The sequence below is a fragment of the Poecilia reticulata genome, chromosome 8 (assembly GCF_904066995.2).
Source record: "Poecilia reticulata chromosome 8, P_reticulata-male-v2, whole genome shotgun sequence".
Taxonomy (NCBI): domain Eukaryota; kingdom Metazoa; phylum Chordata; class Actinopteri; order Cyprinodontiformes; family Poeciliidae; genus Poecilia; species Poecilia reticulata.
Window position 1 is genome coordinate 18079725 of NC_088837.1, and position 16121 is coordinate 18095845.

The 16121-nt window shown below is 37.0% G+C and overlaps 2 protein-coding genes across 5 annotated transcripts in view; both read left to right on the top strand.

Annotated features, from left to right (window-relative positions):
- Positions 1 to 5334, top strand: part of pde4a (phosphodiesterase 4A, cAMP-specific) — a 46223-nt gene extending 40889 nt beyond the window's left edge. For all 3 annotated transcript variants that reach the window (XM_008415999.3, XM_008416000.3, XM_081610124.1), the window contains 5 exons: positions 78 to 177; positions 473 to 627; positions 732 to 854; positions 1076 to 1258; positions 1483 to 5334. In XM_008415999.3, coding sequence (XP_008414221.1) covers positions 78 to 177; positions 473 to 627; positions 732 to 854; positions 1076 to 1258; positions 1483 to 1986 — 1065 coding nt within the window. In that variant the 3' untranslated portion in view covers positions 1987 to 5334. The remainder of the gene's footprint in view (positions 1 to 77; positions 178 to 472; positions 628 to 731; positions 855 to 1075; positions 1259 to 1482) is intronic.
- Positions 5335 to 6394: 1060 nt separating this feature from the next.
- Positions 6395 to 11609, top strand: prkcsh (PRKCSH beta subunit of glucosidase II). 2 transcript variants are annotated; one of them, XM_008415997.2, is made up of 18 exons: positions 6395 to 6546; positions 6868 to 6990; positions 7098 to 7214; positions 7300 to 7395; positions 7478 to 7535; positions 7616 to 7733; positions 8106 to 8235; positions 8383 to 8467; positions 8787 to 8865; positions 8964 to 9047; positions 9131 to 9295; positions 9381 to 9474; positions 9690 to 9759; positions 9881 to 9970; positions 10147 to 10221; positions 10308 to 10407; positions 10508 to 10667; positions 11138 to 11609. In XM_008415997.2, the coding sequence occupies exons 2-17, from the start codon at positions 6900 to 6902 to the stop codon at positions 10652 to 10654; spliced, it is 1599 nt and encodes a 532-aa protein (XP_008414219.1). In that variant the 5' UTR covers positions 6395 to 6546; positions 6868 to 6899; the 3' UTR covers positions 10655 to 10667; positions 11138 to 11609. The 2 variants fall into 2 exon arrangements, with proteins under 2 accessions (XP_008414219.1, XP_008414218.1); XM_008415996.2 differs by having other exon boundaries at positions 6529 to 6637.
- Positions 11610 to 16121: the final 4512 nt, after the last annotated feature.

Genomic DNA, 16121 nt, shown 5'->3' on the forward strand with positions numbered 1-16121 from the left:
GAACATCAATCCTAGAGAACACACACACATGCCACTTGACTGAAGTGACCGCTGTTCCTCTTATTTCTCCCTGACAGGCTGTATTCACAGACCTGGAGATATTGGCAGCTTTATTTGCTGCTGCCATTCATGATGTAGACCATCCAGGAGTGTCCAACCAATTCCTCATAAACACAAGTGAGTCAGAATGAGAGCAATAAAGAGAAATATATATCAAGTATATTAAAAAAAATATATTTCACATTCATAATTTATTTTCCAGGCGATTTTATTACTATTAAACCATAAACTAAGCAACCAAAGCTCTGCACTTACTGTGGCTTTTGTTGTTATTTCACTTATTGGAAGCTGTTTCATTAATATTAATAATACCTTAATTCTCTGAATTCTAGAATAAATAGTAGTATTTATTATATCATTTTTGAAACTGTTGAACCAACACGTTCATTCACTATATTTGTTGCCTCCTCAGACTCAGAACTGGCCCTGATGTACAACGATGAGTCCGTTTTGGAGAACCACCACCTGGCTGTGGGGTTTAAGCTGCTCCATGAGGAGAACTGTGACATCTTCCAGAACCTCACCAAAAGGCAAAGACAGAGCCTGAGGAAACTTGTGATTGATATGGTAGGTATCTGATAAACTACCGCAAAGAAAACTCTTTTCAGTTGTCATATTAGTCTTTAGCATTTTTCCCACACACTTCCAAAATACATACCGTTTGTTACCAGGTTTTGGCTACAGACATGTCCAAACACATGAGTTTGCTGGCAGACCTTAAGACGATGGTGGAAACCAAGAAAGTGACAAGTTCTGGAGTTCTGATGCTCGACCACTACACCGACAGAATACAGGTACTTTTTTATGTTAATGTGTGTTTTATGCATCTGGCTTTCAGTATTGCTGTGAAGGATCAAGTGGATTGGTTCATCTTCCCATTGTCAGTGAAGATAAGCTTTTGAAAATTGTGTGGAAGTGAGCAGCTGCCACACAAAGTAATTGTAATCATATAATATAAAAACACAGAGATGTCAATCTGCAGACTGAGTGATATGTGTGTGCAACTTTTACACAGGTACTGAGGAACATGGTGCACTGTGCAGACCTGAGCAATCCCACGAAGCCTCTGCATGTGTATCGGCAATGGACGGAGAGAATCATGGAGGAGTTCTTCAGGCAGGGAGACAAGGAAAGGGAGCGAGGCATGGAGATCAGTCCCATGTGCGACAAACACACCGCATCTGTGGAAAAAAGTCAGGTAAATGATTAGCAGTGGAGCACACTTGTCTGGATGGCGAACAGCTGGATTGCTGTTAATGCTGCAGGTGGGATGATAACCACAGAGCAGAGGCTGATCTATTAGCTCTGATCGCAGCAGTCGCCCGCCTACATTTTTAATGCCAATTTGCCGGGAGAAAGGTTGCGCTTGCTTGAGTCGAGTCAGTGTTATATTGTTTTTTTTTTCTTTTCTCCTGGATGTAGGTGGGCTTCATTGACTACATTGTTCACCCGCTATGGGAGACGTGGGGAGACCTTGTGCATCCCGACGCCCAGGAGATCTTGGACACCCTCGAGGACAACAGGGACTGGTACCAGAGCACTATTCCGCAAAGCCCATCGCCGCCTCCTGTGTGTCAGGAAAAGGAGCTAAACAAATGCATTGACAAGTTCCAGTTTGAGCTCACCCTGGAAGAGAGCTCTCAGAATGAGCAGGGACACGGGGACGACAAAACCACACCAAACCACGTGGCAGAAGACTGCAGTGACATAGACAAGGACGATGACAATGAGGACAAGGAAGATCTGATGTCAGAGGAGAAGAATGAGGACATAATAGAGGAAGAGGACGAAGTGGCAATGGAGGAAGAGGAAGGAGAGGAAGAGCTGAAACCTCAGTTAGGTGAGGAGCCACAAAAGGAAAGACTTTACGACACAAGTCCTGTAGAAGAAGAGGAAGATTCTTCTTCGCAAGCTGAAGATACATGAGGTCTGCTCCTGTATCTCCCTCCTATCTTGCACACGTTATGTTGTTGATTCTTTAAATGGCCAAACAAAGAACAAATATGACTGCAATGACAATACAGACCTTTAAGTATATTTTTCAAAAAGGGAATACATTCAAAATCGCTCAAAGAGAAGCTAATTACACAGCAACTGTAGATTTGGAGTGATAACAAGTTCTAGGACTAATTTCACTAGGAACTTAAGACTAATGTGAATCTAGAAGGCCATTATTGATGGGCAAAGGAAGACAGTGTAGCACTCTGGAGACTGGAATGCACATGAATAAACACACATGAAATCACACAAAAGCATCCACAAAAAGAAACACAATCAAATAAGTCGTGTAGAGTACAACAATGCAATGTGCATACATGCATGCAGCAAGCCATGCAGTATCATTGCATTTCATATGTGCACCTATTGATTAAAAAAAAAGACAAAGAGACTTACACAGGCACCTACATACACTTGACTGTATGTTTGTATGTGTGCATTTACACGAGGGACATTGATCAGTGATGAACTTCTTTGGAAAAAGCCATTCCTTATTGGTTTATTAACTCGTGTCTAAGTCAGTATTAGTAATTCATGTCTGTTAGAATCTCAATAGAAACTGCTCTCTTCAGAGAAGTTTCGGTGACTTTTTTTTTCCATTTCTGTCGGAAATAAAGCTTAAAAAAAAAAAGTCCGCAGAGTTGGAGAAAGAGAAGAGCGTAACGTGGAAGCGAAGAAAAGGAAGATGCTGCGTTGAAGGGGGCCCAGAGAGGCCCCGTATCCTTTTTCCCTTTACAAGGAGAGTGCTACTGGTGTAAGATGGCTCTGTGCCTTTGTGAAACATCAGCTTCCTGACTGAGGCTGTGGTGAAGCAATGCATTGTGGAACAGGAGAGTCTGATTTTTGGAATCATTTTTGATTGTCTCTTGTTCAAGATCTGTCTTTACTGTTCATGGTGTTGTGGTGTGTGACTCACACGTACAAGTTTCTGTGGTGACATGTTTTCAGCTGTAAGTCTTCCTTTAGTTGCTCTTCGGGTGTTATGACAACTCAGAACTTTAGATGCAGAGCAATCACTAACATCACCACTACCACCACTGGACTCTTTCAAGTCATATATTTATTTCCTATTAGACTGATTTTATTATTATTATTATTTTCTAAACTTTCAAAGAATAAGCCATGTGATGCTTTGAAGCATATACGTTTTGCCTATTTTATATTTGAGATTTTGCTGAATATGTCATAAAGGGAGAGAAAGTTTCATCAGCAGAACAAAAGTTCATTTGCTGTCTTCATTCTTTTGTTTGTTTTTTTTGTCGTCTCATACATAGCGATTCTCACCAAAGTAACGAAAGACAAGCTTCAGTGGGTGAGCTGAAATGAAGGAAATCAGGGAGGCAGAATGTCAGGGAAAAGGTCTGGCAGTCCCGAATCATCCTTTCTATGTTTGATGGTTTTTTGCCTTAACGTCAGATGCAGGATACATACCTATAAGTATGTAGATTTAAAGACATAATACAGATATCCTAGTATATTTATATCACATCTGTATACTTATTTCTGTGCTGGTGTGAAACAATGTATTTTGCATTTTGGATGGGGAAGTGGGAAACACTGCTGCCAGTTTTTGTCGTGGCTGTGCTTGGATCAACTAAAAGAATGTGCTGTTTTTTTTGTTTTTTTTTTAAACAAAAAATAAGATTGCATCCTATAGCTTCCGGGAGACATTTGAGATGAGATTACGAGATTATGAGTGAGACAGTAAGAGTGAAATACCGCAAGACGTTAAAAGATGTCGTCGCTTATGTTGTCGTCCGCTCACTGGCATCTTCGCATCAAGTGTCCAGGATCCGATCGGAACAGCCAAACAGTGCCAGGTTGTTTGAACGTTTGTTTTCTCACAGGGTAAATTAAACATTAAGTTAAAGGTAAGGGCGAGTTTCTGCAGGTCAGTAACTGAGCTCATGTGAAGTTGCCACAGATTGGTGCAACAGAAGCCTGTGTATTTGGTTGAGCTGTGAGGCTACCATGCAGGCTTTTCATGTAGTGAAAATGGGAATTCAGGATTACTATCACAGTTACTTAAATATAAAAAAATATATATTATCCCATATGCACTGGCCTTTTACTTTAAACATATTCCTTTGTTTTTGTGGCTTCTTGTTCTGTCATAAGCTATAAAAACAGTAATATTTAATTGCCATACAAACACGATACTGTAGCAATTGTTTCTTATTAAGGAAATTATTCAATTAATTGATTGCTGCCATTCTTTTTAAATGATGAAAAGAAAACATGGGAAAGTGTTTTTTTTTAACAGCTTGTGTACAGTTTATTTTTATATCATTCAGGTGGATGGTCTGGAAAATGAATCACATGCTGATGATATATAGCTATAATCATTACCACTCTTGTATATAATGTAATAATGTACTGTAAAATAAAATTTTATCCGAATTATAATGATTGACAAATAACCACCGAGACACCACAAGCCACCTCGTCACCTTGTCATTCTCGAACAGTATATTTCCTCACATGTGGGTAACATTTTGTCATAACTTTTAATAGTGCACACTTATTGTTCAAATCAAATAAATTTGTACCAGCACTTTATTTCATCAGGTTTCAAGGTCAAACAGTCGGGTTCAGGTAGTGTGCAGTCTGTGTATCCATCTGGGCAAAAATCCCAAACCCACAACATCCAGCGGTTGAGATATACTGTAAAATAAATTAGACATCCCCTTGAAAGAGTCTATGAGATTATTATTATTACTATTATTATTATTGTTTTTTTTTACTGAAAGTCACAATATGTGTCCTTATTTGACTTGGTCATTTCCAGCACTTACACTCCCTTTGTTTCTTAGTAACTTTAAGCACTATCTAGCCTGATAGCCTAAATGTCCGTCCCATGGTGGCCTATTTATCTGGTTCCCATTGGTGTTGCTGTCAGGTAATGTTATCACAGACTGACTCCCTTTGAGAGAAATCCTCTGGGCTTTAATTCACTTGTTTGTCATTAGTAACAGAGCTTGTTTAAAGGGAGATACGAAAAAAAAATACATGAAATGATTGTAATATTTGTAAATGAACTTGCTGTAATGTGTAAAATGTGTCCAAGTTATTTTTTATTATATTATTTTTATGAAAGTTTTTTTCCTCCTGACAGAGCCGAGGTGTCATTTTTGTGAATAAATGCATTTAATAAGCGACATCTATATATATAAAATAGTACAATAGTATATCAGTATATTTTTCTTTTATTTCACTGTTCGGTACTGTAAAGTGTGTTAAAATACAAATAAAGCAAGATTTTTATATTGAAACAAATATAGTACTCACATTCTCCTTTGACGTCAATTAACGTATTCTTTAACTCCCTTACATTGTTATGCATGATGGGCCTGTTACTGGTATCAAGAAGTACCGGTAACAGGTCAATGTCAAGGTGTTAGAAAGTTGGTTTCGAAACTGATTAAATATTATAAAAAATAACATGACATAAAAGGCCTTCAGAGTTCTGTACAACCAAATAAGAAAATACTTATTTCTAGGAGCTATTTTTTGTAGGCCTTAAAAATATGAATATGATCTCAACATTGGTGCATTTCACAATGCAATATGCTTTTAGATTTACATCATCTTTCAGACTGACTGCTTTAAATGTTTATGTAGAAGTTTAATTATATACAAGGACAGCAAGTCCCTAGAGATGATCTACATCTATTGGCAGAAGTACAATTGTTTATTACTAGGAGAAGGAAAATTTAAAGGAATAGATTAGAATATACTTCCCCAGGGCAAAATTGCTTATTTGTTGAGAAGCTAGTCCCATCCAGTGTTAAATATTAGTATATAAAAATATACCACTTAGTCATATAACATTTGTGTGACATTGTGAGTAATTAAATATACCCATGACTAGAACATAAATTAAATAAATAAAATGAAATAAAAACAAGGATGTACATGAAAGTATAAAACTAAATCTATAAATGAATTCAGAGAGGAAACTTAAGCTCAAAACCATTCAGAAAATGTAGCCTATATTTAAAATTGCTTTAAAGTTTTCATTTAAAATTGATATATTTGGCTTCTCAGCTTTAAACTTTCATGTAAGTGTGTTAAAAACAGTAAAAAAAAAAAAAAAAAGCTGAGCTGGCATGAGATGGCTGCACAGCTTCTCCTCTAGACAAATGTGACGTTTCTCCAGCTCTCTGCCAATCACAACAGGAAACTGGAAAGTCTACTTCAATGGCAATGATATGACAATGATCATGTGCAATGCAATGACATATCTTTGAAGTCTTAAGAATCTTTATTTAATCGTATAACTAACCCATTGCTGACAGACAGTTTAGAATTTTCGCTACAATGAAATGTCCTCTTGCTGTCCGCCAATCAAAAGAAGAAGAATGTCGTCCTCACGTGTCACGGATTTCCTTCTTTACACCAAATCACAAAAGAAGAAGAGAATTTTTTGTCCAATCAGATTTCAAAACGACAGAAGGGGAAAAGAAGGGTGGATACCTCTATACGGAAGTAGGTTATTCCACCAGATAATGATTAGGCATTGGCACCGATAAAAATACATTTTCTTTCTTTCTATTTTGCTAACTTGTTCACACTTCAGGTATTTAAGTTTATATAATGGTCACTGCGCAAATTTTATTTTGAATTTGCCATTTATTGTTCGTAGTTTAGCAAAGCCATTAGCACAATTTGCTAGTTAGCTTTGTTTTATCTGTACGAGCTAGTAGCTACGAACCTCTCTAGCTTCTGCCAATACATGGGTTTACTCATCAGAAGTTAAAGCTGCAAATTTTACTATTGTACAAATTGTGTGTATGTGTATTTGTATAGGCACTGTTGGGTCATTAATATAGAGGTTGACCATGGTAATGTTCGGTCACTTCGTGCTGCTGGTTCTGATCGGCGGAGCCATGTCTGCGGAGGTTCAACGTCCCCGCGGTGTTCCCTTGTCAAGTAAGCATTTTTAACCTGACTTATGATGAATTAAATAGTAATTCAATCATTTTATTTTGATTTGGGGGAGGTCTAAGCTCTTTGCTGTCCGTTTCAATGAATAACAGAACGCCAGTTTTATGAAGAGGACAAACCTTTTACGTGTCTGGATGGATCCCGTACTATTCCCTTTGACAGAGTAAATGACGACTACTGTGACTGTCTGGATGGTTCTGATGAGCCAGGTGTGTAAATCCTCCTTCCTGGACATTTATTCAGTTGTGATTTTAAAGTACAATAATTCTGACTCGAGGTGTTTATCCCTCCCAGGTACTGCTGCTTGCCCCAATGGCAACTTTCACTGCACCAATGCGGGTTTTAGACCAGGCTTCATCCCTTCCTCCCGCGTCAATGATGGAATATGTGGTATGCATTTTGTCCAGTTTCAAATGCACCTTTAGAAAAAAAAAAAATTAATAACTTCTTAACACTTACATTTTCCCTTTAGATTGCTGTGACACTACTGATGAGTACAACAGTGGTGTTGACTGTCAAAACACCTGCAGGTGTGTATTTTCTGTGGTTACAAGAAGTTGCTTAGAATTGACAAATGAAAATGTCTTGACATTACTGGTGTGTTTTTCAGGGAGTTGGGTCGCAAAGAGAAGGAAGAACTGCAGAAGATAGCAGAAATCGCAAAAGAAGGCTTTATGTTTAAAAAACAGCTTATCCACGAGGCCAAACAGGGGCTAGAGGACAAGAAGGTTTGGAGAGAAAAACAAGCTCTGAATTTAGTCCGTTTAGGATTAACATTGTATATTCTGTTAAATAATTTTATGGATTGTTTTTATGTAATCCATGCAACATTTGTGCAAACAATAGAATACAGGATTAATATGGAATTTGGGAAAGTGTGGAAATGTCCTTAGTTTTCATTCCTAATCTTTTCTTTTTGTTGTTGTTGTTTTTTTTGTTTTTACAAGTTCTGCTCGTAAAGTGATGAACCCAGGCCTAGTTTAGAAGTGTTTTCTTAAAATATACTTTTTTAGGTAAAGTGATTATTTTTAGCTGTACAGTACAATTCTTGATTCAGATTTTATTTGGGCTGAATTGGCCATTTCATTTCGGTTCAACAGAGTAAACTAGAAGATGTCCAGAACAGTAAGAAAGATCTGGAAGCAAAGGTTGAAGCACTGAGAACAGTTAAGGAGACTGCAGAGCAACCAGAGAAAGAAGCTAAAGAGCACCATCTGAAGGCCTGGGAAGGTAAATTAAGATTAACGCCACCTGGTGTCTGTAAAGCATATAAGCCCTTTCTTTCTTTAAATGTTCAATCTGTTCTTCCTCACAACATCTAAATTGTGGCAGACAGAATCACAGATGAGACAAATGTAAATTTGGCTTTTATTTCAGAACAAAAAGCTATCATTCGTACGGAGAAAGACAAGGCTAGGATGGCCGACGTGTTTCTTGAACTGGATGATGATGACGATGGCTTGTGAGTACCGCTTATGCTGCAAAATTTTCAGGATTTGTAAGAAATGAAAACGTTATTTGGAGACGAATATTACGTCCATTTAAGTTTGGAAAAGGACCCAAACTATATGCTTGTATTTAGTGTTGTTTTAACTTATTTTGTAATTATTCTCTTTATTATATGCCACTTCATTTTTTAGCCAACACACCTGTTTGGATATTATATCCAGGTTTTAATAAATTGATTAAATGTCATACCTGTAGGACTGGGCAGATTGTTGAATTATTTTTTTTGTAAATCTATGTTCTTTTTTCTGTTTTTTTTATTTATTTTTTTTTAGTGTGTCATTTACTGAACTTCAGTCCCATTCTGAGCTTGATCCAGATTCTGATGCTTCATTCACAGAAGCAGAAGCTCAGGTACAACTCTGGCTATTTCCTCTAAAACAGTGTTGCTAAACCAAACTTAAAACTCAAGTAGAGCTGATAAAAATGTATTGCTTTTTACAACTTTTCAGGGTTTGTTAGGTGGAGTGGACAAAGTGGACACAGTAGTATTTGAGACTGTCTGGAATAATATTAAAGAAAAATATGTTTCTGAGGTGAGAAAATTCAAAATCGTGGTTGTTGATAGATATTTGTTAAGCATTGGTGCTGCAGCTAAATGTTTGTCTGTTGGGATCAGTCCACTGCAGACGTCCCTCCACCAGGGGAAGCTGCACAAGAGGAAACCCGAGATACATCCTCCGACAATGACTCTGAAAACTACCCTGATGAGGACATCCCAGAGGAAGAAGAAGATGAAGACATGGATGAAGATGATGACGATATGGATGAAGGAGACTATAAGGTACATTTTTTGATTCTCAGTGAAACTTAAACTTGGCAAATCTCAGGTTTGGGTAATTCATCACTTCAATTTGGTTTGGTTTCAGCCCCCTTCAACGTCGCGAACTGATGACAAGAAGGACGATGATGAAGAGGGCACTATGCCACCCTATGACCAAGAAACACAGACTCTCATTGATTGTACGTGTTTGTGAGCCAGCAGTCCTTAAATAACTAGTGATTTTTTTAATTAGAAAGATTTCTGCTTGGTCTTCAAGACCTTAAAACTTGGATCTCAAAAGTCCTGGAGAATTGATGTTTGGAAACTTTTACGTGCATCGGTGGTCTCTCACATCTGACTTATCTGACTTTTTATGTGTTGCTAAATTCAGTGTAATCATCCGTTTTAATTCCAGCCGCTCAGAAAGCCAGGGATGAGTTCAATGAGGCAGAGAAAGCTCTGCGGGAGGTGGAAGATCAGATCAGGTACGTTTGAATATAAAAAGGCCTTTTTGGCCAATATTGCTAATTTTTGCCATCAAAATTCCTGTTCACCCAGCCATGTGTTTGGGGTTGCAAACTAAAACCTGCTGTTGGTTTGTTTCAGGAACCTTGAGAAGGAAATCTCTTTTGACTTCGGACCCAGTTCTGAGTTTGCCTACCTCTACAGCCAGTGTTACGAACTGACCACTGGCGAGTAAGTGCATACCTATCCACCCATCCATCTATCCATCCATCCATCCATCCATCCATTTTCTATACACCCTTGTCCCTTAGTGGGGTCGGGAGGGGTGCTGGTGCATTACTCTTTTTAAAATGTTTTCCAACTGTAATAGATTAATCTCTGAATGACTGCATATCTTTTTCTCACAGGTATGTCTACAGACTTTGTCCCTTTAACAGAGTATCACAGAAACCCAAATTTGGTGGATCAGAGACTAATTTAGGGTAAGGATGGGAATTTATATTTTGCATGTTTGTTGTTAGAGTTGATTTACTTGTTTTATTCAATATGTTCTGTTTCTGTCACACAGAACATGGGGTAAATGGGCCGGTCCTGAGGATAACATCTACTCTCTGATGAAGTACGAACATGGAACCGGGTGTTGGCAAGGCCCCAACAGATCCACCACTGTAAGTCTGAGGCAGCATTTGACAATCTCCGTGTTTGTTTTCTTTTACTTTTAGTTTTGAGTATTGAAAAAAAATAATAACAGCCTTTGTACAATATTAGGTTAAGTTAACATGTGGAAAGGAAACGGTTGTGACATCTACATCAGAGCCGAGTCGCTGTGAATATCTGATGGAGTTCACCAGCCCTGCTATCTGCCAGGACCCCGCAAGCTCTGATTCAGGACATTCTGACCATGAGGAGCTCTAGAAGCTCAATAGCTGTAAGTATTTTATATTTCCAGTGGTTGTGGATGCCTTATTGATTGCTATATATAATCATGCAAGTTGTTATAGTGGTCACATTTTTAAGTCCTAGATTATTTAAATTGGTGGATCTTAGAGCAATAAGAAGCTAACAATTTATATATGGCAAGGGGTTACAATAAAGCCCAAAGAAATATTATCAGTTATGACACAATGGTTTCGGTGTTCTTTACTGGCAACAATTATCTTTAGTTTTAATATTCTATATCGGAGAACTATGTGTACTTTGACCTAAGTCATACACTGTAAGTTTGCACGATAGCCACAGACATTCGTTTTTCTTGTATCTGAAATTTTCTTTATTTGGTTTGCTTAATTTCAAAGATGCATTCATTTAAACTGTTCTTCAAAGTCAAATACCAAAGGATGAAGTTGAACCTAAAAAAGTCACTACCTTTGCCAAAAGATGTTGTCTTCTGTCTTGCAGAACGCTGTGAAGGGACCACAGTCATTGCAGCAAAAATGTTTCCAGTCTGCATGCTGTTCCGCCTCCGTCTGCTTTCTTTGTAATAGTTACGGAAATTCCGAGGAGAAGTGAAATTATTGTGATCGGCACATCTTATCTTCCTGCATCTCCTGCAAGCTGTGCTCAGATTAGTCTTTTAAGTCGGATGTTTTGTCATTCCACTGTTATCAAATAAAGTTGTTTTAACCACATCTCACCCCGGTTGTAACTCTCCCAACCAATAAATCTCTTCTATCGTATGATTTCCATAAACTTCACCTCCATTTGATCAATTTGCCTGCTAATAAATTTGGCTCAAAATACAGGTTTAAAGTTCCTGTACTGCTGTTACTATGTAGGTTTATAAAGAATATGTGATCATGTGAATTATTGTGTAAGATCAGGTTTCTGTGATTGGAAAAAATGAGACCAATAAATGTCTTCCACCTCCTAATGTGACGCCTGTGCTGTACGATTCATCTTAAATCAAATTATTGTTAGTAAGTAATGTGGTAAGCATATTTTTGTACATTCTTAAATATCATCTGCTACACTTCATTAAAACATTGTCTTGATTCTACACCTGTCATTAACTGAATCTGATTAATCAGAAATGAAATCCAGATGTATAAGTAATTCTAATTTACATAATTAAGCCCTAGTTTGCACAGAATCTAAATTGCCTTAAGTTCAGCAATGTTTTTGTTTTCATTTGAGATGCAGTTTTTGCACAGCCTGTTTTGTGTTGTTCAATCATTAAGGAGGCGGTATTATTTTACTAATTTTATTAATTTACTATTTAAAATGAACATGTCACATGTTGATATAAACAAAACTGGTGAAAGAAGAATTTGGAAGAAAATATCTTGTGAATTAACCTTCTCTCAAAGGTTAATTCACTGTGCCATAATCAACAATTGTACATTTTTCCAGGCACATTGTGCCAATTTATACCACAATCAAATAATATTACCTCCAGGCATAAAAATACCTGAAGAGAAATTTATAATCTCTGTCTCTTTAAGAAGCTCTTTTCTACACTGCGCCTTCACCTCGTTATCACAAAAAGGCCTTTCCAGTATGTCGTCTGAGAAGTAGTTTGTATGATAAGATCAAAAGACACAAAGTTCCACCAGGTGTTTTACTAATTGCTGCTGCTAGTCTGGAGGAGCTGAGTGGGGAAAGACAGGGGAAAGGGTTGTTTTTGAAGTGGAAACATGGCTGGATTTGTGAGAATTTCTCAAACATACATGAAAGAATCAAAACAACTTGGTTTTAAGTTGCTTTAGATCTACCCATGATGTGTTGCATTTTGAGAATCGATTAGACTACTTCATGTCAGACAGGGCCTGGGTACAGCTGCGGATAAATTCATGATTTAGCACTTGTCATTCTCAAGGCTTTGGGCCAAATCCAGCTTGCCATGTGGCTTTTAATGTGATCACATAAAGTCTTCAAAAAAAGAGTTTGTCTCCTTAAACATTATTGTATAAATCAAATAAAAGTAGTGTTTGTATCAAATTATATAAATGTGAAAAGACACTTAATATTTCATTTTAAGAAGTACTTAATGACAGGAGAGACAGCTATTTATTAATGTTCTAACAGTTTGTCAATGGGTTTTATCAATAAATTCTGGCACAACCGGCCCTTTGAAAACCTTCACGATGTTGAAATGGCTCAACATGAAAGTTAACACTCCTGATTTAGCAGGTGGGGAATTATGTCTTTTCATGGAGCCAGGTTGGTTTGTATATATATATTTTTTAATTTTTTTTTCTCCTTTTGATGAATAAAATAATTGGAAAACTGCATTCTGCCTTTACTCAAGTCGTCTTTGTTTGATATTAATATGTGTTTGTCTAAAAAAGCTTAGAGATAAAAAAACCAAACTGGAATCTCTAAGCAGCTATATGTTTGGCACATTGAGAACATCACCAAAAGAACATTTGCAATGAAACATGTTTCTTTTAACCTCTTTCCAAGCCAGGAGTGAGTTGTGCTGAAAAACACTCTGATTCGAATCCACATCATTTATCAATAGTTTGTTGTCATTCAGTTCTTTAAGCCTATAAAAATAATAATCTTCCTATTGGTGTTTTTAGTAGAGGTTGGTGTAATGAAATTCTTGCTTTTGTTCTGACAATGGAAAAAAAACAACCTACAACACTTTTATTTGTAACTTTCATTTTATTTTTTTTTCTGGCATGTAAAGTACAAATAATTAAACAATTCCATGAAAAAGTCTTCAAGCGTCTTCAGCTGAAATCCCAGTAATAAATATCCTAGTCTAAACTGAAAGGTTTATTTTTTTTATCTTTGTTTAAATTTGACATTGTTCATTTGGTCATGTTTGGAAGTATGAGATTTTGTAGTATTTTTTTGAGTAATTTTTTATTTATTTTTTTTTGTTTCTGCTGACGTTGCTGTCGACAGAACTATTTGATCGTTTTTACCTTTTGATTTGTTCTACCATTCCAGGAAAAGGTAAGAAAAACATCACTAAGTTACTGCGTCCCCTCTTCTAAATAAATAGACACAAAATACAGTTGAGAAACAGAAGGACCACTCATCCCTTTGCAACTCGAGACACTCCAAAGAAAACCTTCCTGTAGCTTGTTGGAGCTCTGTGATATTTTCCTCCAGAGTTCTTGGCTAAGTTTGTGACTCTGAATAGCACGTATTGATAAAAAATGGCCTCACTGATAACATTTATTTGACCGATTCAGAGGCTTTAATAGATTTTGATAAATTCAGCCCATCAGCGAAACAGGAAAGCATCTTTTGAGCAAATCTCTCCCCCTGAAGAGAGCCGAAGCCTCACTAACGGGGGGTCGCCTTCATCTCTCAGGGGCTCACAGAGTGGTTGGAAAAAACAAGACTGTGATTAGGTTAAATAATTAAAAGATTTTCATTTAACAAGACAAACAGAACACAGGCAGTAAAGGCATAACATCTAGCACACAGCATGTATGTTTATACACTTCAATTAGTTAAATATAGCAGTGCATTCTTTGACTATGGAGAACGTTTCCAAATCGTACTTCTAAAGCTGTTTTTCTATTTGTCCCCCTTTTTAAGAAACAAAATGGTGTAACCACAATTATGGCAAACTTAAAATCTTTTAAACTTGCAAATATAATGAAATAAACCATAAATATACACAAAACATACTTTATACGAGGCAATAATAATAATCATAATAAATAGTTTTTAAGTTAACAATAAGTTAAAACTACAAGCTTAAAGTCGCCCAAATAATACAAGTTTGTTGGCGCTATTTTGAATTTTTTCAGTTTAAATTATTTTTATGTTGCAACAAAAGCTACCACAGACTTTACAAACACAATTGAACACAGTTTGATTGAAACAAAAGAAATCTAACTAAGTCTAAAATCTGCATACACTGTAAAAACTGCAACTAATAAAATGGAAGAAAAATAACAAACTGTACCCAATCGATGCAACCAAAACGTAATCTTCGACCCATGTGTGTTCTCTATGGCAACATCAACAACACAAATACACTAAGTTAACAAGTGAGTCCTGATATGTAAATTAAATCAAGAAATCACAGGAAAATGATATTTGAAATTGACGTGGGCTAAAACTGATGTTCTGTCAAGACGATATTCCTTTCCAAGTCATTGAGAAAAGCTCTACTAAAGTCAGCCAAATATGCAGTTTGAGCTTGCGTGGACAGAGCACGAAATATAGGGACCGAGGAAGTGGTCGTGGAACAATTTGGAGATCAGAGCTCATTCTTTTTCTGATTTGGTAACGAGTCTGTTCGATTTAGTCGCTTTCGCCTGAACAGTCGCTCCTCCTGCTATTCCTCAAAACCCTTTCAGTGTGACGTTTCTTTTTCTTTTTTAAAAAATATATATCATTTGTTCTCAGTCAATATAAAAACAAAGCACATTGCACTTACTGTTCCATAGGAAAGTTTTTTTGTCTTTTTTTAAAATGATTATTGTTGTTGCTCAAGCAGTGTAGTACTGTTTCCTGCCATAGTCCTCGGCTCTCTGCCGTACATCAGGTGTAGGTCTCCATATGGACCGGGTGTGGGAGAGGTCATGTTTGGACTTTTTCATGGCTGCAGTTCAATGTGGCCTGTTTTCTTGCTATAAAGTCTGTCGCTGGGCTCACCACGTGCTCAAACTGGCTGTGCTATCACTTGCAAGAACCAAATGAGCTAGATTAGACCTTTCTGTGATTAGCTGTGGACAACAGCAATCGGCATTTGCGGGGGAGAAACAGTATGAGTCGGATCAAAAAAAAAAAAGTCAGCAAAAAGTATTGGCGATGTATTAAAAGATAAAGATAAAACGGGTGATTTGAATGTTGGGGGAAATATGTGGATGCATTTTGTTTTTGTTTTTTTTGCCTCGGTCACAAGGTGAGTTGAGTCATCCCTTTTTTATATATATATATATGCCTTTTTTATACTGCATGATATATGTGCAAATGTAGTGGATTTTAGCATTTGGTATGGTGTTTTTCTTTTTGATTCAGAAATGGAAATCGATATGCGCAAAAGTAATTCTAACTCAAATTGTCGAGGGTCCTTGCTCAACAAATAACATAGATTTTTACAGCAATTATGTAGGGGATATTATAGTTAGTTTGTCCTTAGTACTGACTTGCAAAGCAATTCTTTGGCAAAACTCAAATCTATTTCATTATAAGGATTTTCAGTGTGAATCACCAGCACTTATTATCAATCTGCAAGCAGCTTCTTCAGTTTTACAGCTGGGCAGAGAGCCAGTCTCACTGCAGCTCTGTCTGGGATTTTCAGGTCAAAGAACTTCCATTGTTGAAGCAACACTGTACAAAATTTCAAGACAAGAGATGCTGAGTGCGTCTGAACGCTCTAAAATACAGATGTGTCTTGTCAGGTTGTACCCTGGCTGTTGAAATGTGTCTTCGTTTGGGTCCGATTCGCATTTGCCGGGTTTGTTTTTCC